At 37.8% G+C, this 24,374-nt stretch overlaps 1 protein-coding gene across 1 annotated transcript in view; it reads right to left on the bottom strand.

Annotated features, from left to right (window-relative positions):
• The window catches only part of LCLAT1 (lysocardiolipin acyltransferase 1), a 113,254-nt gene that overhangs the window by 50,896 nt on the left and 37,984 nt on the right, over positions 1 to 24,374 (bottom strand). Inside the window, exons 3-6 of the mRNA XM_085054643.1 lie at positions 23,868 to 24,036; positions 21,518 to 21,716; positions 8,980 to 9,126; positions 429 to 545 (exon numbers count right to left, since the gene is read on the bottom strand). Coding sequence (XP_084910769.1) covers positions 429 to 545; positions 8,980 to 9,126; positions 21,518 to 21,716; positions 23,868 to 24,032 — 628 coding nt within the window. The 5' untranslated portion in view covers positions 24,033 to 24,036. The remainder of the gene's footprint in view (positions 1 to 428; positions 546 to 8,979; positions 9,127 to 21,517; positions 21,717 to 23,867; positions 24,037 to 24,374) is intronic.

Raw genomic sequence — 24,374 nt, 5'->3', positions numbered from 1 at the left:
AACAACTTGTTTACTCAACTCTCAGACTTTAAATCAGAAGCTTTTTCATAGAGGGCAGTGACATACATGCCTGTGCGTTCAGTGTCAACCATCCACTTGGGGTTGAGGATGATACAGGCTGAACTTCCTTGGGACTTTTTCCACTAGTTTTCTGAGGTAAGACTGCTAAACAAGCTAAGATATTTAAAACAAAACAAAACAAAACAAAACAAAAGTTGCTTTCATTCACTGCATACCTCCTGGTGATATTAGTGTCTGCTATCAACTCCCTCAAATCTGTCCATGCTACAATCATTTTAAGCAGGGTTGCAAACAAGGGCTTTCTTTGTGATCAGTTTTCCTGAAATTACTTCTAGCAGTTCTGTGAACATCAGCTTGGGTAAGATTTGTTACCTTAAAGGAAAAAGAAAAGGACAGAGCAGGATTACCTTCCCTTAGACGCTCAACCACAAAGGTGAATCCAGTCGTTCGCGGGTGTAAGACGTACTCGTATTTTTTAAGTCCGTTCTTCTCAGCAAATTCATTACTTCGGGCTTTGGTATTGGCTGAGGAGAGAGGGAAAAGCAGCACTTTGTGTTACTGTGCATGCAGAGCATGGATGAGATGTAATGGTTACACAACAGGAACGATACAACAGCAGTTCACACAGTACGGATGCTGAGGCAGACACAAGTGTGCTCTCAGTTGGCCATACCATGGTATGAGGAAGAGCCACGTGGATTGCAAGAAAAGCCTTTTTACCCTCTTATTTGATTTTAGCAAATAATCAGCAAATTTCACATTTATCCAATGCAATCTGAAATTTATAAATAGAAAGTGTGTTAATAGTTCTCTGTATGCTTCAATACCCATTTTACAGTAAAATGTGTTAATTGGCTCAATCGTGTTTTGGGGTTTTTTGAACTCAAAAACCACAACTTATCGTAATGTAAGTTTGATATTATGAACAGAAATACCTTGAAGTCAGTGTTTCACCACTTGGAACTTTTGTCAGAAAGAAAACACTAAATGGAGAAAAGCAGTCAATCTAGTACATTAAAGTGGTATTTTACATCTTCATTCTGAACTCGCCATGTTTTATTCATCAACCTGTGCTGCACATACCTACCCCATTTTAATATTTGCCCAAGCACCTCATTGTCACAACACATGCCTGCCCCTGTACATGCAGTACATGCAAGGCACCTGGAAAGCAGAGTGGCTAAACCCTGTGACTAAACATGTTTCAAACCTCTGGTACTCAAAAACCTCTTGCAAGAAAACCAAAGGCCTTCCAGGGCTGCTTGCTAACAGAGCCCACTAAGCAAGGAAGACAAGGACACCAAAGTAAAAGGTTCTGGAGACAGGTGGACAGGAGGCAATTTGTTCTCCTCTGATGTGCAGGAGGCTCTTCCAAGCAGCCTCAGCCAGAAGCCAAATGGACTTTTCTCGCTACACTCAGCTCTTTACTGTGGGTCCTGCTGTGCCTCCCCTGGGGCCAAAAGGCAATGGACACATGCAATGTTCCCTTGGCAACATGGCAAAAATCAATTTGATCAAATAACTTATTTAATAACTCATATTTATGAAGTTTTACAGGTGTTTAAAAGACAAAATTGCAGCAACAGATGTATGGAACAAAATCACTGCTTAAGCAATCTATCTTTTTTTTTTAAGCAGAAAAAGATCTTTTTTAAGGGTCCACAGTTAAGCTTTACAGAGATGGGAGATAAAGTAATGGAAAACATATCACTGTTTAATCATTTAACAGAAGTGATACTTATAGATAAATCCTTTCTCTTACAATCCTTGTATTGTAAAGGCACAATATTACAAGTGAACAAATCAACAGTGGTGAGAGATTTCCTTTTTGCTATAATGAAACATTCCTGCATCTTTCTTTTTTCCCTAAATTACATGACATCTTTATTTATCAAAAATTATGGTGACCCTCCTAAAGGTTTGTCTACCAATTAATAAATGCTATAGCATATCAGTACACTGAATATTTTTTCCCTCTGACCTACTGTTTCCATGCCTAGGAGTGCTGCTTTTCATATGTGCAAGCCTTAAGATTCACTGCACAGATTTCCTGACCATGTGATTTGGAGGAAAGGAAAGCTGTTGCACAGTAGCCAAGCAAGTGATTCAGCAAAGAGGATCCAAAGATTTAATTCTTGCCAAATTGCCAAAACATACAAATACTTGAAAAATATTACAACCTCAAAAAGCGTTGCTAAAATTACAGAATGTGTGAAATGCTAAAATTACACTTGGCTATGTAACTTTAATTTATCTTCCCTTGGACATATACATTATGTCTTTAACCACATGGTTAGAATATCTATTTTTGCCTGCTCAACTACTACTCCATTCAATATTGCAAATGACTATTCTGAATCAGCAAAGGGGGACTCACCCTGCAGACTCCCATTGCAATGGCAAAACTTGCAAAGTGAGTCATGAGCAAGACTTGGAATGGCTGAAGAGGCAACAGTAATCTGGCAAGTATTAAATGCCCCTCCAAAAAACCTGGTTCTAGCTCTTAGGTGTACTTGTATTAGCACAACAACTAAAACTGGTTTTTAAGAAATGACACTGATGACCAAGCATGTTCCCATAAAAAATACCCAAATCAAGGGTTCTTTTCCAGATTCTGGGGTGATCCAAGTAAAATGTTTTAAATTATTTAATCTCATTTTCTGCATATCCACGTTTGGATTTCACTTCAGAAAATTTGCAATCTGCAAATCAAGTCAATCAGAGCTTTTGAGACACAAGTGTGATAAAAATCTACATAAAGTCAAGCATTCTAAAAAACCCAAGTTTTAAGCATCTCAAACTGCGCACAGTTAATGAGTACTCACAAAAACTTTGTGTGTCTGCTCTCTAGCATGTTGCTTCAGAGGGAGCATGAAAATGACCTTGGTGTTTTCAAACACTCCTACTTGCACCAAAGGATACCCAAAGAGTGAAAAATCTTTCAAAGAGAAAGATCTGGGACCTCCAGTGCCCATTGTCTTGAAGTAATCATCCTCAAACTTCCTTTAAGTGCACCTCCCTGTACTTGGAAAGAACTCACTGTAAACATCTGCAAAACATCTTCCAAATTTCCCTTTACTACACTGCGTTTCTGAAATGTGTGAACAGCTGGACATCAGCACACTGGCCAACACTATTCAGCTATTTCCTGACATTTGTATGCCTGTCTTGCCTCTGGACTGTAAGTTTTATATAACAGAGACTGTTCCCCTCCCCTTTTGCATGACCCTAGTGTAATGGGGTTTTACAACTAGAATAATGCTCCCAGCTAATACAACGATCATTGTCATCTGGAAAAATCATCTCCCTCTCCCCTTCCTAACAACTATAAAGCCACAGGTCTTTTGTGCATTAAACATTATTTATTACAGCAAGTCAGGAAGGTCAATGTGCTTTGATGATATACTGAAAGCAAGGGTAGGATAAACCTTCACTCTACAAAAAAGCAGGAATGATGCCATTCGTCTCCCTCCTGTAATCATGGCATTGGAAAAACAATAGTTCCTTACTCTTTTACTACTTATGACTAAATGCTTTGACTGCCACCTCATCCAATGTAAGGACCTTTGTGCCCATTGTTGTTTAGGATTCTGTGCCAGACACCAGTGCCCAAACCTTTGGGGGGAAATTCAGAGCAAGTCTGCTGCTCAGAACCAGAGCTAACAAAAGGCAGAACATGCAATGCTCCTCATTCTAGGAAACCTAGAGGTTAGAAAACTGGTCCAGGAAATTAGAAACCCATTTTTATATCCTCTGCAACTTGAGGGAATTCACACAACAAATGCCTCTTTAAAATCCTTTAATCAATAGACCAGGCTGCATGGTCAGTGCTACAAAACGTAGGCAGATGCCTTATTGTTCCACAGGCCAGATTATAACAGTCTTAGGTGAAATAATAAAAAAAAAGTGAAAGATGCCTAAAAACTTCCTTGAAAAGAGGAAACATATGTTCTCTTCTTCCAATCTACTAAAACAAATAGCATGAAGCAGATCTTGAAACAGGGCCTGGAAATGAAATTGGTTTGGGTCTTCTCAATCCCAGAAGGTCACTCACATCATTTGGTTGGCTACAGGTAATGTCCTCCATCACTAACCCCTCTGAAAATATGAGCAAGTTTTGCTTTTTAGGAACAAGTATTTTCTTTCTTACACTGTATTTAAATCAAAGTATATTTACTCCCAGAGCTTTTGCTCATCATCCCTACTAGGAGTATGGTGCATTTTAACTCCTTGGTTCTATTTCTGGATAATAAAGAATAAGGAGAATAGGTTATTTTAATGGAAAGCAGCCAGTTTATCAGTGGAGGGTGATGTGGGACATTTTCAGAACTGCTTCATGCTCTGTCTCCTCAGGTCTCACACCGACTTGCCTCTCCTCCCCCATCTCCTCCACCTAATACACACAGCCTCTCAGAGCTTGTTCTTTGGGGTGGTGACAGCTACAGCCATCCAGTTATTTGAGTCTTCAGATGCTTCTGCAGAACAACTGTCAAACTACATAAAATGACAAAAATTTAAGGGTTATGGCCAAACCTTTTTTTTTTTTTTTTCCTCCCATGCCACTTTTGGTAAATAATTTGATTACATTTTTTCTCCAAATCCCATTTGCCACCCTCCAAAATTACTGGAATAGCTCAAAGCCAGCAATATCTACAAGCACCACACTTCAAAAATTCATTTAAAGTAACTGGAAGAAGAAATGATATTAATACATTTTCTTGATTCTTGAATTACAGATTTTAAAGAAGTTAAATTGCTTTTGCTCCTGAAAAGCTATGCATAAAAGGAACAAATTCAATTTTTTTAGTAAAACTGTATTATTAGTTTGTGAGCTGAAATTTGATATTAATTTTTCATTTAATTTCACTTGTGATAAAAGCATGCTGATAAAAACATGCACGTTCTTCTATGACTTCAAGTACTCTCAAATTATATTAGTGCCAGACAGTGAAATGAGTACTACAAAAGTCTCTCATACTAAACAAATGAATAAAATCCTCATTTATCTATTCCGTTTGCATGGGAATGATAAAGCCATATTGGCTCACAGTTAATCTTTTAAGAAAAAATGAAGCAATTTTTGTGCTACTTTCAACATATTCCATGTTAGAGCAACCCCTACCAGTGCTTTTGATCAATATTTCTTTGTAATACCAAAGCACATCACATTTACTAGCAAAGTTAAAAATTCAACTGCAGTTCATTGTTACCTTCTGTCATCCACATCACAACTTTCCTGCCAAAATTGGAACTCCAGCAAGCTTTCCTACTTGACTTTTAGTTGTTCCTCAAGGAAAAAAGCTCTGTGCAATCACACTCTGTCCACCTGTATGTTCCCCTTGACTTCTGAAGCTATTGTCCCCTGCAAACTAAGTTTATCAGGGACAAGAGGTTCAAAGACAATCAAGCCCAGCAGAAGCTTTAGAAAAAACAGTGGCTGGGTGAAGGGAAGCTCCTGAGAGCAGAGATGTTAATAAATAAGGGAGAATCCAGGGCAGGGTCCATGGCTGTGTCTGCCAGGGCTCTCAACACAGCATGCAGCAGTCCATGGGGTGACACAGCTACTGGGGAGGGGCAGCCACAGCTCACCATGCCTCTTGCCAAGGCAGTGGCAAGAGCTCTGTGGAGGAAATGTCACATAGAAGGAAACACACAGAAAAAGGAGCAGCTGGAGTGAAGAAAGGACTATGTACAGGGATGCAGACACAAATCCGTAGGAAATAAGGCTTTACCAAGCACAGAGCAATACAGCAACCTTCTTTTTCCTCTGTCATTGCTTTCTGAAGAATTACTACAAACAGTCTTGCAAGGAACACCAAGAAAAACAAAAGAACAAGCAATGTGGTGGGTTGTATTCCAGCTTTCTGGAAGCATGAGACTTATGGTTGCTTTGTTTGCTTCAGGGCTTCAGAAAGTCTGGCTACATGTTTACCTGCTGAAGACTTCTTTTAAAGCAATTACAATAAAATACCTTTGAGCTTTAACCTTCAAATACTCCAGAGTGAAAAGATGGCCAACCTATCAGAAATAAGTATATAATGATATAATTATTACCTCAGCCCCTATACAATCCAGTCTGCAAATACAATGTTCAGGGTTCACGACATTACTATTTCTAAAATTTATTTATGTAGCATCTTCTACTGCAAAGCACTTCACCACTTTAAAGTCAGGCAGTAGCCCATGTATAAATACAGTCTTACTTTACATTTCTTTGAAGTTCCATTTTCAAATACCTGAAAATATTACAAAGAGGAGTAAATCTATCGTCACGTGTCCTCTGTGAGGATAAAAAAATGATAGCAGCACAGAGCTGCATGGCAATTCTTCTATTCAGTGATGTAGAAGGTTACTTTTCATTTTAAGCACAAGAGAAATTTTAAGATGTAATTAGCAGTTTTGCCATTTGGTCAGAAAACAGGAGTCATTGCCTCTATTTTTGCAAAATGTTCCCTAGAATTCTGAGCAACTGTTCAGAACAAAACCGTATTTTATTTCTTATTCTAAAGGATGGAACATGATGTGGCAATAGCTCCTAATATGTCAATAATGTAGTCGTTTTCTGAAAACAATTTCTTCAAAATGTTACATATATTATGTTCTAGCCATTCTTATATGGCATAAATTCACTGCTCAGTCAGGATTAGCTTGTCAAGGGATTTTTCCCTGTCTCCTATAATATTTTCGAATATATATGAGGCAATATTTCCTGTGAAGACAATCAGATAGGGAGAGCTATTTACTTCCATAGAAAAAGTCCTACGGTTTTGCCAGTCTCTATATATCTTTCTATGCACAAATGCAATGCCAAAGTGGCATTCAATACTTGATGGCAAGTTAAGAATGGTCAACACAGGAGAGTTTAACACATCAGAAGTCAGCATAGCAGTGTCCTATTGTCGTCCCTACCCATCATTCCATCCTTCCCACCATTCTGCTTCCTCCTGGGCTGCTCACACCCACCCGTGGTGGCCTCAGCAGAACAGCACAGTTAGTGCAGCTCTCCACTGGGCATTGTGAAGTTAGAGTAAGTGGTACACATGTATAAAGAAGGGAAATCACAACAACAGAAATATCTTACCAAAGGAAAAAAAAATCTGCCCACAACCTGTGTTCAAAAATCTAATTACAATTTTTTTAATATTAAATGGAGAAACTTGTTTCCACGAGTTTTTCAGTGGATGGTATCAACAGCATATAACTAAGTTTAGCTTAAGTCATTTATATCAGTAACTACAGCAAAGAGAAAATCCTGTGTTTCCTTAAGCAGTTCTACATGCAGGTAGGAGCTTCCTCACCGCTGTCTTCTGGACTCTGCAGCATAAGTGGTAACACACTGTGAGTGCCTCAGTCCTCAGCCAAATCTTCTTTTTTAAAGATGCAGTACAAAACTTCTTCAGTTCTTTAAAAATATGTTGTCTCTTAGGAATATTAGATTCCTCTAGAGATTAGAAGGCATACATTATTTATGGAATAAATTACAAACAATCCAATTCTTTCAGTTATCTTGAGGCAGAAACACCTATTCAGAGTGTGAGTGCTCTAAGAAGGAGTCTCCTGACTCCATTAATAAGATAAAGATTTCACCTCATAATTTAGAGTTAGGAGGAGACAGCTCCTCATGCATTCAAAGAAAAAATTTGAAGTGAGATTATTTCATAGAATCATAGAACGGTTTGGGTTGGAAGGGACCTTAAAGATCATCTTGTTCCAACCCCCCTGCCATGGCCAGGGACACCTTCCACTAGACCAGGTTGCTCAGAGCTCCATCCAACCTGGCCTTGAATTCTTCCAGTGATGGGGCAGCCACAGCTTCTCTGGGCAATCTGTTCCAGTGCCTCACCACTCTTCTAGTGAAGAAAATTCCATCCTTCTTCCCAACTTTAGATTCAAGACAACCAATTCAAGAAGAGATATCATGTGAAGCAGTCCAGGAATGTTCAATGAATTTATCCTCTTTTAGCAAGCCTGATCAAGTGATGACAATTCCCTACAGTGTGATACCATTTGAATACTATATATATACACATACATACCCATTTTAAGGATATTTGGAATACAGAAGAAAAAATAGCAGCATATGCTAGTTATTTTTATACCATGTCTAGTACTTACTGATGTGGCTTTGCAATAAAATATGATTTGAGAATATCTGCAAAGGAAAGGATAGCGAAAATCTTTCAAATAAGCTTAAAGTTAGAAGCTTAATTGTAATTGACTTTCTATTTAAAGATAATGCTTATCAAATCAGGCATCATGCCAGAGGCATGAACCACCACAGAACATTCATACAATGTTTTCTGTTATTGCCACTTGAGTTGTCTTCAACACTGGTTAACAGCTTGCTACTAATGCCATAAGATACCTGTATTGAGGTAGATATTTGATTAAAAATTAATACTACGGGATCAAATTCATTACATTTACTCCTACTATAATCTCAACATTTGTTTTACAGAGATATTTCCCTTATAGAGGCAGATACAGACTGCTTAGTGTTTACATGGCCTAAGGAACAAGTATCTCCATGTTCTCTTCTTAAAACATTAGGCAAGAAATCAAATAGAATCATTAGTCCTTTTCAATCACTCTTTCATAGGTATAAAATGATTCTGTCAGAGTAATTCAGGAAATGGGAGCATGCAAGTGATATATTCCAGGTCTTGAAACCGACTTTTGCTAATTCAATGTATGTACAGCACTGACCAATAAAAAGCAGTGTCAATCATCAGATGCTTTGAAATGCAAGTTATTTCAGGAAGACTGGCAAAGTCTCTCAGTGGAACTACGTTTGTGCTTCTCACATGAATCAGCACATCGTTTGATCATTTACTATCGTTTCTACAACCCATGAGAACCAAGTCTCACTCCTGCCTTGGACTTTTTAAAACTCTTTCCATAAACAACTAAGAATTTCCATGTTGACTATTCAATCAGAAGATGACACATGCAACCTACCTGTGAGATCAGTTCCTTCTGGAAAGATGAGGAGTTGTAGTGGTTCACGAATGTCACAGAAATAATCCAGCATTTTTTCAAAGTGACTCTTGTCATCTTCCCACTTTCTCTGAATGAAAACAAAGGCTGCAACCTGCATCGCCCAGCCTGAAGTTTAAAAAAACACACCTTTAGCAACATTTCACTCTGATACTTCTACAGTGTCTGTTACTCCAAAGCATTTTGTAAATTATGTTAGACACAACATTTTATCTGCTGCTCACTTTTCATCAACTCTGATTAAGTGCACTTGGTTACCTTGTAAAAAGAGTTTTGGATGGGACAAAAAAAGAATGCATAGATGCATTCAAAGGTTACCAGAACAAGAATAGGGTCAATGCTCTCCTGAAAGGCAGCTATAGCGAGGTGGGGGTTCTCTTCTCCCAGCTAACATGCAACAGGACAAGAGGAAATGGCTTGAAGTTGCACCAGATTTAGAATGAATATTAGGAAAAAATTCTACATCAAAAGGGTTGTCATGCTAGCCCTGGGAACAACCTACCCAGAGAAGTGTTTGAGTCACCATCCCTGGGAGTATTTAAAAGCTGTGTAGATGTGGTGCTTAGGGATGCAGTGCTTAGGGATGTGCCCAGACTTGATGATCTTAAAGGTCTTTTCCAACCTAACAACACTATGATTCTCTGAGGTGAAGCATTTAAAATCAGAAAGTATCTGTTCCTTTGAGGGCTTTATTACATATACCCCCTTATAATTTTCATTGCTCATAGAAGAAAACCTGAAGCTTTTCTTTACATTTGATTATAGAATTTAAAAAAAATTATGTATATCTATTTGTTTGTATTAATGCACAGAAAGATTTGTTTGTATTAATGCACAGAAAGATTTGTTTGTATTAATGCACAGAAAGATTTGCAGCCTGGCATCCAAGTGACAACATAATGCAGTGAAGCAAGTTATACTGCTGCTGAGCCTGCAGCTTAGGGGTCACACCCCATTATCTCCAGTAAGTATTCCTGGCTCTTTTTGGCACAAAGATATAGTATACAGCATATCACATAATATTACAAGTTTTGTCCACTAGGTCAGACAGCAGGATGAAAAATGCCTGTGATGCTCCCTTCCTAAACAGGGCTCAGAAGAGCATGACACTGCCTTACCACTGTACTTGGCAAGCTTGTACCTCATCAGAAAACCTGCAGAGAGATCCTGCACATCAAAGAGAAAATATCACAGCTTCCCCTTCTCCTCTTTGCTCACCACCATTCTCAAAGCCTGTTTTTCCTTTGCTGGTGACTTACAGCATGTTATTCTTGCCCTTTATTTCAGCTCCTCTTTACAGGATTTCTTTATATTCTGTTCAGAGCAGTATCTCACAAGGACCATATGCTAGAAAACTACTTATTAAAGTCACTCATTTTTAAATCAATTTTGCAAGTCAGTCTGCCTGGATAATACATTAACCTTCTGCATTATCTCTTCTTTATTGGTTAGGAACATAAATTGTATTGTAAAAGATTTGTGACCTGTATCACGGTGTGAATACTTCAATTTTTAAAATCAGTTAAACAGACGGAACATGCCTATCTAAAAGGCCTTCTAAAATCTAGACCTAATGCATCTCAGATATCCAGATGATGATATTCAAATAACTGAATACTAGAAGAGGTTATATGAATTAAGAAATGCCCAGAATGCAGTCTCTGCAAATCTTTTCAAATTTGCATACTATACTTGCAGAAAACCCTTCACAAAGAAAAAGCAAATTTTGACCACAACATTTTATGCACATTTATGCACATATCACATTCCCACATCTGCAGTATCAAAAAGTGTCCGTGCAGCTTTATTAATAGAGGCTATCCAAACAAATTGTTTGCAAGAAAAAAAAAAGGTGCATTTTAAAGCAACTTTAAAATAACTGATGTAATTTAACTATTCTATATTTTGACATGCAATGATCTCCTACTGCTACAATACATGGCAGGAGAATGGTGCCAAGCCAGTATTTGAAACTGAACTAATCATTTCTACACTCGTGTTATATAAAGAGGACATCTTTCATACCAAATGGTGCCCAAGCATTCCTCTAGAGGACACATGGAGATTGCACAAAGCTGCATCAGGGAAATTCAGATTGGATATGAGGCAAAGGTTCTTCACTGAGAGGGTGGTCAGTCAATGGAAAAGGCTCTCCAAGGAGGTCATCACAGCATCTCACCTGGCAGAGTTCAAAGAGCCCCTGACTGAAGCTCCTAATCATATGGTTTGGCTTTAGGTAGTCCTGTGAGGAGCAAGGAGTTTGGCTTGGTGGTCCTTATGGGTCCCTTCCAACTTGAGATATTCTGTGTTACTTCATCTGATATCAAATTCATAAAAATGGACACAGCAAAGGACAAAATCCCTCTGAGCAGAAACAGAGATGCCTTGAACCACACCATTTACAACTGTGAGAATGCAGATGCTCCATATGACAGAGTGGAAAAATACAGAGATTAGGAAAGTTCTGCTGTGGCTTTGGTGTTTAGCAATTGTTCTTAACCCTCAGCCCAGACCTTTTGTATGTTTTATGTACCCAGGATACTACACCTAAGTTAGTACATGGAAAACCTGTACTGTGCTAAGACATTTTATTGGGTGGTATCACACATCAGGCCTAAATTATTCAGTCCTTGTGTTCTCATTGCAGCAGAGTCTGTAGGCTGAAAGAATGGAAGCAAAAAGCAAAATAAATGTTCACTTAGGAAGCCTGCTGATACTTTCCCAGGTCAGCAGCTCCTTAGGAGTGATTTTGGTCTGTAACAAAGGGAATATGGAAAAAACCTCACTGCCAGCTCCCATCCTCTCTCCTACCTTTCTTTGTGCAGCATAAGGTTTCAAATTATATTGAAACTTGCACATAAACTCACTCTAGCCATCATTCTTCAATAGCACTGTGAACATTATAAACACCTTAAGCTAGTATGAAAGATGCTGCTTGGGTGACTTGTACTTTATCTGACTACACTGCATAAAGCAGAGGATATAGTGCAGTAGTTTCCCATTCCTGCTCTAAGTGGTGGTGTTATATATGGGCTATGAATAATTAAACAGAGGCAGTAATGTAATGACAGAACGATGTCAGGGAGAACGAGTGGGAAAGGAGTTGGGAGTAATCCAGTTTTTAAGATAAACAACAGGTTTGATTTTCTAACCTTTCCAATAAATAACATCCAGTGTTCTGGAAGAATGTGTCTATCTTTAAGTGTCTATCTAATTAGATAAAACAGTCCTGACTGTTCAAATAAGAAGAGATTATCTAACAGATACAAGACTAAGAGTGAAGGGCCTGACTTAGCCCAGCGCAGCACACTGGGCCAAGCTATTTTGCCATCTACAACAGTGGAAAAATTTCCACATTTGCTCAAGCTTTAAGGCCTCCTGTGAAAGGCAACAAACCCATGAATTCTTGCCTTCTATAAAACCCTGGTTCATGCACCAGTGGGGACAGTGCCTGCTGCTCACATCTCATCATCCCACCAGTGTCAAGTGGCAAAGGAAAACCTCACACAGACGCCTGCCTTTGAACAAAGCAAAAGCAACTCTTGCTTTGATTTCCATTCCAGTGTGTCTGCACTGTGCTGCTGCAGAAACAACACATGATGTGGGAGCCAAATGGGAATGCATAGAGAAATGGGAGGAATTCAGTAAATCAATGGCCAGAATGAAAGGTTTTGCTAATCAGTAAGATTTACGAATAAGCAGCAGAAGGCAGTACCTTGTCATGTGCAGCCTGCAGTGAGACTTGCTGTTCAGTTTAGGTCAACATATTGTTCAACAAAAGTAAATATATTTTGCTCTTTTCACACAGCATTTTTGGTTGCCTAAAAAGCTCCTGGACAGCAGGAATTTTCCTTGCAAAAGCAGCATTTACTTGACTGGGGAAAAATGGTTGCCTTTGGATTTGCAGATTCTCAAGAAAACATTGATTACAAAAACAGAGCAAACAAACAGCAAAGCTAAAGAAACCATAACAATGCAACTCCATTTCTTTGCTAAAATAATCTTCTTATAGGAGCTGACATTTTGGATGACAAACATTGCTTGGAAAAGCATACAAAAAGCATCACACTGCACAGCTCTTGTTCAAAATTGCAAAACAGCAGTGGAAAAATCTAACAGAAAGAAAAGAATAGCTAGCCACATTGACCTTTAAATCAACTTTTCAGAGCTGAAAAAATAAACAAGGCAGCTTATAATCTCTAGGAACACAGACACGGTAATGATATGTATCCTATTAGGACATAATTCTGCACAGAAAAAAAAGCACTTGCACAAAAAGAAAAGCCTGCTATTGAACTAGAGAGATGTGCTGTACATCAGAATTTCCTTACTGCCTTGGGGATAAAGCAAACTATAGCTTATGCAGGTCAAGAATTTGCAGCATTGTATTATAAATGCTAGCTCCAAGTCTGAAGCTTTTTAAATTCTAAGATCCTGCACTTCTCTTTTCCTCACCCCAAAATCCTTTCAAAGAAAACAACACTCAAAGCAGAAATTTCTTGAGTGTGTTCTCATTGCAAAGGTAATTTGGTAAGCAGATACCAAGGATGGATGTGGCAATGAACAAAAGAGAGAAAGAGCTGAGTTGTGCCAAAAAAAATTTCTTTGTTTGGTTTCCTATCACAATTTTATGAACATCACCTCAGAAATTAGATATCCCCTAAAATGTCACATCGCAAAGAGGGATATTATAGCTGATATTGAAAGCAAACGTACACACACATGCACAAACACATCAAGAAAATGGTATCTCTGTATTTTCTGTAGCAGTGTAACAGAACAACTAATATTACTAAACCCCCTGCAAACAAATTCAATAAATGATTCAAAATTACAGAAACAAATAGAAAGGCAAAAGACCTAACTATGGGATTTTGCTGTTGTATTCATTCATCCTCTCTCTTTTCTTCCACTGCATTATTCACTGTTTTTTCATACCATTATCTTGGTCAAAAATAAAAGCCTTATTCAGTGTGCCTGTATTCAACAGGGGTCTGGTCCTGATCAGGGCTTTTGAGGCATCAGGGAACCAGACATCCAGGCTTAATAAGGGAAATCACTCGGAAGCTCATGATCCCACTGTACACAAATAATTGGGCCCATTAATAGTTTGTTACTCTAAGTGTTTTGCTGCATAAAATTACCACAAGGCAACAAGTATGCAATTCTGAACGTTCCTTGTTTCAAAGATCTGTAGCTATTGAAAAGATGCTGGCACACAGAAAATCACATAGGAAGCCAGATAGTAAAGTTACTATGTATATACACTGCTGAAGTTTAATCAGTATAGACTGATGAGCACATTTCTGCAAATTCAATTAGAATTGGCCATTTTGCTGTTGTTCCTTTTTCCTAAAAGCCCAAAGCAAGTTATTTTATTAAAAATATTTAATGTAATGGTTTAAGTGCACGAACTAGGAAAATAAAGAAAAAAATGCTTCTTGAAACGATCTTGTAAAGTACAATCTCTGCTCGTGGCAAGTTTTCTTTAACCATACTCATTTCCAATAATTTAGTTAATAGGAGTACAGTGAATTCAACAATTACTATCTGATTGGGTGAATTCTTTGAGCAAATTACAAAACTGGAGATAAACTAAGGGATAAAATTCACAACTATAAATTCACAGTAGTGCTCCTGGTTTTACAGTGAATCATCTGATTCAGTCTATTTGTTAATTTGATTCAACTTATTTGTGAGGTGTCAATTTCAAAACCACCATGCTTTTGTTACTGACTTGCCCTATCAGACTCTGAACATTAATCTACATCTGTTTGAAAATTATTTTTATGTTCATGTCCAGTTTATGTTCAAACGATGTATTTCATACACATATATCCCATGTAGTCTACCACATATGCTACAGAATATCATCTCTTCCAATGTATGTGGAGCCTAAACCTTTTTTTCAATACTAAAACAAATTAACAAACAGCAATGTCAGAAGCATGGATTTTCAAGGCAACTGAAAAATAGAAAAATATTCTGGTCTTGCTCTGATTAGTTAGTTTTACCTTTCACTTCCCCACAGTTCTCATGCATTTGTTTCAGTATCAAATTATTCCAAATTTTATATTCATTTAAGTCACATTCAAATATTAACACTTTCTGCATTTCCTTTGCTCTGCTTTATTCTCTTATGGAAGAATACAGGATGTGCCAGTACAAACCTCTGCTTTAGCTTTTTGTTTACTTATAACACAATTAGAAGCTTCTTCAAACAAAGTGTTCAGTAAAAGATTCCCCTGTCAGGGCAAGAATGATGTTGTCAACAAGCTAGTCACATACAGTGGTGCATGTCTTGTCTGTGAAAATATAACTGTGGAACCTTCTAGAAAGAATATTCCATTGAAGGATTGGTATGTCTCAGCCAAGGAACACACACAGAGTGTGTGAAAGCATGTGGGAAAAACTCATTACAAAAGTAGCAGGATTACAAAAGCAACCAGAGAGATACCATCTTCTTGGAAAGTATTCTTTCAGTATTCAGTGCCTTAATCGTGGTTCAGAAAATGTAATTTGGACACTTAATATTCAAAAATTCATTTCATTTCCTAAATTACGCCATTTTTATAGAATATGGTCAATTAGATGATTAACTCTACCATTATATTAGTGCTACTTACAAAATGCTATAAATGTCTTTACAGGCTATTAAACCTCTTCAGTTACAGCATCCATCTTAAATAATACTTTCAATTTTATTTGATCTGATGCACCGTGTAAAATCAGAGTAACATAACATAATGTCACTTGAAAATAAAGCAAAGGCTTAAACCTCTGGGATGGCTAGAAAGCTGCTTTTTCTGATGCATTTTAAAAATACATCAATACAGTGAAACAGCACATGAAAACCTAAGTATGAAAAAAGATGAGTCTTGCCCAATGTGTATCTGGACAAAAGCCCCACGTCACTCCAAAATCTTCAAAGACATGACGAAAACAACCCCTAGTTGTGAGACCGTGAGGAAGCAGGCTCTACCAAACAGTGTGAGACTCTCCCACGGATGTGTCATCTTAGCTGCAAGTCAGGAATGGGAAGAGGTTCTACAATGAAATAGCTCTTCCAAAGACCTGCATCCTCTTTAGATGCTCCATCTCCTCCATGGAAGACCATGAAAGTAACCCAGCCTGAGGAGCTGAGCCATGCAGATGCTGCTTAACCCACTGATAACAACAAAGGAATGTAGTCGGGAAAACACGCCAACCTAATTCTGCTGTTAGTTGTTCTGTGAGCTTGGACAAAATAACCACTCTCTTCATCACTCATTGTAAAATGGGGAGAATGAAAGAAGTTAGCATCTGATCTCACTCTTCAATGTGTGTTTTGGAGAGGCAAAGGGGTAGAGAGCAAATGGAGTTCTTATTATATGGAAAGGATAAGGAAAGTTTAATGGAACACAGGCTAGTTGGCTTTGGTTGTGGGATTTTTTTTCCTTGACAGGGGTGGGAGAAACCTATTATGCCTTTCCTCCATGAGACAAGCTGGGAAACAGGCCCCTAAGCTTTTCTTCCCTGCAAAAAAAAAAAAAACCAAACCCGCATATAAAGTTACAGGCAACTTAAGCTGCATTTCTGCTGCGTAGTAATAAACCTTCATTCACACTTAAAGCTTCTTCAAGAGAGCCTTCACCAGGAGTAACTGGTAGAATAACAATTGTGCTTTCCATTATAGGGCATACTTTTCAACTTCTACTTTCAAAAGCACGTAGGATAACAACTCCGTGGTAATTAAGTCTGGCAGCTCATAATTGAATTGCTAGAAGACAAAACATCACAGGTCCTCAAAACTCTCAGCCTATTTGAATGTAAGATACTTGACACAGGAACTATACGAGAAAGTTCAGTAGGTTACCGTTTTAATTTTTTAAACTAATATGCTCTATTAGCAAGAATTTTAATGTAAATCCAGCTATAGCCTGAACAAAGAGGCTTTATGCTGAAGCATTTCCATCCCTACACCTACCTATGGAAGTAGCTGTGGCAGCACAAACACCTCCATGCCAATATAAATGTGTACAGATCCTCCACAGCGTGCTGCGTTAGCTACACTCCAATTGAGTTAAGTGTTAAAATTTTCTAGGCCTAGTGACAACAATATTTTACTTCATGGTAGCTGATCCATCATAGCTGTCGGTGTGCATGCTCTTAGCCCGTGGCAAAGGCAGGATAATTTGAGTTGTTTTGCCCTGCTTCATTGAAAACTAAGATGACTCAAATTACTTTGAGCTTGCTTCAGGCGAGGCTCGCGCACTTGGACAGCTATAATGGATCAACTGACGTGTAGTAAAAGATTGGTGGGGCTAAGCCCAATGCTGGAATAGAGAAAAAGTCCTTTTTTTTCTTTTTCCCTGGCACTTAAGTTGAGCCTTTGAGAGCTACAACATGTGAGTGAACAGATGAATAAAAAAAAGCTCCTACATCTTCCAATCTTCTCTGAGAGCAATGTTAGCCACAGAATAACTCAAATCCAGAGATGAAGATCTGGACGGAGTTACTCAGTTATGTCTGCTCCTAACTATTCCAGGCTTGTTAGCTTTGCTTATTCTCCTCTTTCTTCTTCATCACTGTGTCCTTTCCTTACCTGTTCCCGCCCCAGTGTGCTTCAATTCTAATTCTCTCCTTTAGCAGTCTCAGTGAGCCTTTTCAAAACAGGGAAGTCTTCAAGATATGTCCATCAATGGTGCCTGCAACACCTGCATACTTTACATTTGTACACTGATGATGGTATTTATCTTTTCCATCTGCATTAAGCAAAACTGGAATTAATACCATCTCATGTAGCAGCCATGCACTGACACTAGTCCCTCTAGTTACCTTCTCTCACTCTGCCATCAATTCATCTGATTGTGCTCAAATTAAACCCCAATTTTAATTTATTTTTCACCTACATGTTGAGGCACATTTAACCACTAAAATCCAAATATTACCATAAGCTCAGCCAACACATTCAAATTGTCCATCATTAAAACACATACCTATGTCCAGTGAAGTCTTACTGGTTAACACAACAAGACTTTCACAAATGGAACTCTTAAAAAGATTAAAATTATCTCCTGGTCATTATCTGGTCATCTGACACTACCCTGTATGTTCCTTGATACCTACTGGAACAGTATGCATTCCACAGCACATTCTGAACATAACTGCACCATAACCTGTATTATTAATTGAGAACAGACGAGAATATTAATTGTTCCTATCTATTACAAGCACTACAGAGAAGTCCTGTCATGTCAGACCATGCAGGAAACTGTCAATGCCATTAGAAATTCTCCTTGAAAACTGATACTGCAGAATGTGTCAGTAGCTTCTGATGATGTCAGATGAGAAACTGCAGCAACAGCCAAGAGCAGAGTAGTGCTCCCTGGAGACGCCAGCTTTGGCAAGATGTACTGAAACGCTGCAAGAATGTTTCTGAAATTGAGATTACTGAAACGTAATATCTCTTTTTGAAAACTTTACTGCACACAATTCATCAAGCCAAAGCTACAGTTCCAGGAAGAAAGGACCATCTGTTTTTCTTTGGACTTCTTTTTTTAAAGCTCACCTTTAATCAATTTTAAGGGTTTTTTCGTACACTGGAATGCAAAGAATGAATAACTTAAGAACTAGATAAATGACTCAGTGTGTCTCCTTGAAATACTAAATCCTCTGATTTTAATTATAATTAACTAGAAAATAACTGCCTGCTTGTAATACAGACTCATTAAATCTGATACCTTTACACTTTTAACCTACAAAGGGGGCCACAAGAACTCTAGATCTATTTCCATTCCCAGCTTTGCCCTTCACCTATCATATATGCCACTTGAAAGAGCATAATCTCTCACAGACCTATTTTTACACCCAAATGGGAAACTACTTATGACAACAAAAGTGCTACGCTGAATATAGCAAGGCTTTCAGAAACATGGAAATGGAAGGTTTGTATTATAAACCTAATCTTAAAAACAATTTTAAATTTAATGCTTGTTTTAAATAAAACACCTTTGAAAGATCATAAAAAAATTGCACTGAAAGAAATATGGCATATTCACTCAAATATTTCTGAAACTCAAAGCACGATTACCATTAGGTTAAGATTTATTAAAAGCTACATTGAGGCAGTGTATCAAACTTCTCTAATCCTACACTTTTCACTATGTACAACTAAACCATATAAATATATGAAAAGATAAAACTGAAAAATATGATGGAAGTAGCCTGCTGAATTTCCACAAATACTATATCTTAAATGATCAACATCTAAGTATCAATTACAGATGCAGTGCACTGGAATAGTCTGGTTGATTTCCAAGTGATCTTCTGGCTTTTACAAGCTCATAAAATAAAACTTTTCGCAAAAACCCACAGGACACAACTTAAAAAACAAACCGAAAACCTGATAAACACATATGTCTATCACTTATGTCTATCACATAACACAGCAGGGCTGAGAGCAGTAAGTGGGAGAAATTCTACTGTCACTGATGAGATTCAGAGCTGTCCCCTTTAGTTGTTCCCTGCAGTCATCCTGCCCCAGCAAACTTCATACTAATCAAAAGATTCACCATTTTCCATCAATATTCATTAATCCAAGAGTCTCACTTTCCAATCCCCTAATTACATGGCTATATAGAATATTTTTGCAAGAAACTGCCACCCAAAACACAGCCTGACTGAACATGGAGACATGCATTGCCAAGGCCTCTTTTTAGATACACTGTGGTAAAACAGAAGCTTGTCTTTCAGAATTTTAGGACATGAAATCATGGCTTGAGTGAAGGATGCAGTTTAGCTGAACTACCCTCCTGTGATTAATACCCCAACATTAACAGTTTATTGAAAAATAAGCTGTAATTCATAGCACTGCAACCAAAGTCCTCAAAGCCCATGTACTATGGAGGGTTCTTGGGGATCTGCATAAAAATATTGGTTTGTAACACTACAGGCCCAGGGATCCACTCTACCACCAGAAATTGTCATCCTATAATGCCAACAACAGGAGCAAATGTCTGCCTGTGTCACCCCTACATCACGAAGTGGAGCATGAGTCCAGAATTTTGTTAGTGGCTTAAGCTACTACAGCAGACTATGAACAATGATGGAATCATGATCTGCCAATATTGACCTGACACAGTTCCATCTGCCTGAGGCCACTCATCAAATCCATTAGACCTTCTCAGTTTATGCAGAGAACTGAGAATTGAATTTTAAAAAAATTAAAATTAAAAAAATCAATCTCTAAACAACTCCTAACACCCTTTCAGGAACCAGATTTTGCCAAGCATCGCTTTACATCCAAGTTCCTGGAGCTGAACTTCCAATTTTATTAAAGGCATTAACAAGCATACGTACAAATGTTTTTTTAATAACAAAACGTTCGTTTTGAAGAGAGAAATCTGTGAATCTTCCTCACTATTGCATCTTCCATCATTGCTTTAGAAAGTTGCATATCCAGCTGATACCAAGATTTCAAAACATCTCTGCTATATAATGAAGATACCTAAATATGTGTTTTCTCATTTCCTGTCACATTAAAAGAGATTTGTCTTCTGTCAAGTAAAATTGACCTTAACATTTAGGAAAGTTAGGGGGAAAAAAAGCACATTACCTAGTTGTTGATCTTACTTATGAGGATTGAATGAAATACAATGCAACAGTGAATGCAATACAACGCAACAGTAGGAGAGCTCCTCAGGATGGAATCCTGCCAAAATTATCTGTTCAGATAAATGGCCTGACAAAAGGCAACCATAAATAAGGTTACTCTTTCGACATCATAAAGTTGACGCATATCCTGCCCAAGCTAGTTTTGTATAAAACAGCAAATAAATCTAAGAGATAAATAGAATGCAGAGATGCTTTTATTTCAGATAAGTCTGCCTATTTATTTAGAAACCATTTGTGCTACAATTTTTGGTCTATCTGAAAAAATTTCTCTGAATATGTGCAACTCAGATCTGTTTCCAGCCTACATCACTATAAATCCTGATGATTTCATATCCTGTACAGCATGTTTTGCACAGCCAAGTTCAATTTAAAATTAGTTATTAAAATGAACCATTAACTTTGCAATTGCCTACAGAGCTTTTTTTTTTTTTTTTTAAATCTTCACAATAGTATATATTGGATAATGAAGAAAGAAGCTTGATGAGAGCATTTGCAACATGGGGTGAAATAGCACCCGAACCACAATGTTGAAAGAGACTTTGAGAAAACTGAAAATCATTTTTCATCGTCTTGAAAAATGCTCTCGGTATGTAAAGCAGAAATATTTTTACCTACAAGCAACAGCAGCACATGTAGTATCTTAAAAAAGAAATGCTTAGGCATGTAGTCCAGGTGTCCTCTGGAGATTTATGGTTTAATAGCTCCACATGCCACATAATTTACACAAGTTTTTTTTTTAAATACTGAAACAGAATTTATACCTATGTCATTTAGCAGGTTATGAACTGTGCTGGACATAATTTAAACATACTTTCCTTTCAAATTAAAGGGTTTAGTGACATACCAAATCCCGGAATGCTTTTAAGACTGGATTTGAGACAGATTTTTTCAAGTCTGAGGTAGCTGTATCGCAGCAGGCAGTTCCACAGGAACATCCAGTCCATTCGTGTGCGATGGTTCATGATAATGACACTCCTTTCTCCAGGAACAAATCCATCTCCAGTGACAACCACCTTGGCACCAAACACCATTTCCAGCAAGGCCTAGAAATAGCATCAGTATTATGGCTTTACTCCCATAAGACAGGCATCACCCCATTAGCAATAAAAATTAATTTGAATTATGTAATTTCACTTATTCACTCACATTACAACTGGTAAACAACCTTCTGACTGTTTTCTAATAAAGCAGCCAGCTTTTCTGCAGTAATAGCTGTTTAATGGAAGAGGAAACAACAATTAAACAGCACTTCTTAAAAAGCTATTACCATCACTGCATTAAACTTACCTTTCCCTTGTTTTCCAGGAATACTATCATGTAGGAATATGTGAGTCAGTATGGATTATAACTTGGTAGATAATCTAAGGAGAGATTGGCTGCACAAATATCTATTGCCCCTAAGGTCAGGGTCACTGGAAGCACACTGTCCTACTCAGCCAGCACAGAAAATGAAACCACCAAAACACCATAGGACCTCTATAGGCCTTAACATAAAAAGACCTTCAAATTACCTCCTTACCTTCTCTTCCCCATTCTTCCTCAAAAGAAAAAAAATAAAGAAAAAGGACAAGCACTGGGGATTTAAACAGAGCTCTAGTAAGTAAAACAACTTCTGTTCAAATTTCTGCCAACTCTGTGCCTTGTACAAGCCAAACTAAACTGAAACAGTTAAGACCCACCTCACTGTCCCATCCTGCTGACTCTCCTAGAAAGGAAATAAAATGTGCTAGCAGAGTGAGGAAGGTGGAAATTTCTTACATCACGGAGGTCAGGGTCAGAGTTTCCCTGCTGGAGTCCAACTGGTACAACAGCACTTTATTGTTTGGAGATACAGACCAAGAACTTGCTTCTCCTGACTGAGAATGCAATAAGTGTAAGGACAGAAAACTAAGGCAGACAAGGTCTGAGCCTCGAAATGGTTGGGCACAAAATCTTTTTGAGACTCCTTTTCTGAATCTAAATCCCCAAGATTCTTAAAAGACAGAATCCTTTTCGCAAAGATATTAAAATTATTTTGGTTTAGCTCTAGTGTGGGCTAAAAATCAAACTTCTAGACAGCAAAAGTTACCACAAACTAGTTGTAGTAACACAGAATTATAAAGCCCAGGCAACTAATAAAAAAAAAAAAAAGACCAGTATTAGATTTTGGGGAGTTTGAAATTTTAGAAAAATTTGAAGACAGAGAAAGAGTTATTCTGTGACGGTATCAGTACTCAGTTAAATTTCATCATGACAAGAAATAACAATCTATTTCCTCTACTGATGATTATATCTGTCTTCCTAATTCCACTACATTTAGTAATGATGAAAATTACAGAAGTTTTAGAATATGAAAACAGCTCAGACCCCTTTAAAACATACAAGGCAGAAACAGTGAAAGCAGAAACTATTTGATATGCGATCAGGACAAAACTTCCTTTATGCTACGAGATACATATGTCTGGCACACCAAAATGGCATTTTAATTCAGCAAATGTTAAACAAATCTCTAATGACCTAGAGCAACAAAGTCCCCTAGCTTTTAGAGAACGGAAGAAGAGACAGACGCCATTCATATTGCCTTTCCTTTGGAACAATTCAGGGAAGAGCTTTGTTATTGATTTCCAGACTCATAGCTATAAAGTTGATGCATTATAAGTGAGGAATACCTCCTTTCTAGGGGAAGCTCTTCTTTTTCTTCTGAAAACATTTATCTCTAGCACAACTACAAGGGCTAAATTTTAAGAGAATTAAGTAACAGAATGGTGAAGGTTCTACCAAACAGTGGATAATTTTCCCAATAAAATACTTGGAGCAGAGTCCAAAGAAAGAGTTTACAAGAAAACTCATTTAGGAAGTTTACAGTTTAAAAACACCTCCTTCTCTTCACTAGTGTTTCATCTACTCTTCTCTGCATCTGACAGACACTGGATGGAGATGTCATAAAAAGGCCTTTTCAAGCATAAAATTAACACATTGCATTAGCTGACATGTAAATTAAACTGTGGAAGAAGAGGGGGACTGTAAACAGGCACACAGTTTACAAAACTGAGCTAAACCCTGAATCTCCACACACAGCAAGTGTGTTAGGACCTGTTTAGACAAAAGCATAAACAGCATTAAAAACCATGAAATAAAATTCATAGCCTTAGTGACCAAGCTAAACTGTGGGATTATGGACAGTTGTCCAGAGCTTGGCTCAAGCTGCCACTTACCACAGGGAGAGTGAGCCAAGTGGCCACAATGCAGTCAGTGATCCAGCGGTACCAGGCCGGCGAGACAAACATCAAAGGCAGAAAAGGACCCAGCATGAATATACTTCCAAAGAAACTTCCCAAGAATAGTGCAAGTACAAAGTACATCCCCTTCCATGACACCATGGCTCTGAAAAACAGAGTTGGCATTATGTTAGAGAGACAAACTGAAAGTAATTACATAATTCTTCAAGTCGGCAAGTCTGGTTTGAAAAAATATTCCTCCTTTTTTCCACAGCTAACAACACACAACAACAGTAAACATAACCAAAATGTTCTTCTTCCCAAGCAGCAGTAAGAGAAGGACTTTATAAAAACACAGTGATTTGTAAGGTGAATTGGGATATTAAAGGGGCCATAAAAGTATCGGCTACATCATAATTTCCTCCCATTACGACAGTATGTAGTTCCACTCAAAACCCTTCAGCAGCTATTTTTATTATCCAAAGGTACAAAAGGGCTATATAA

This window comes from Lichenostomus cassidix, chromosome 3 (assembly GCF_008360975.1).
Source record: "Lichenostomus cassidix isolate B80296 chromosome 3, HeHo_3.0, whole genome shotgun sequence".
In the NCBI taxonomy this organism is placed as follows: Eukaryota; Metazoa; Chordata; class Aves; order Passeriformes; family Meliphagidae; genus Lichenostomus; species Lichenostomus cassidix.
The sequence above is the reverse complement of the archived record's forward strand: the minus strand, read 5'-3'. Positions and strand labels throughout refer to the sequence as shown.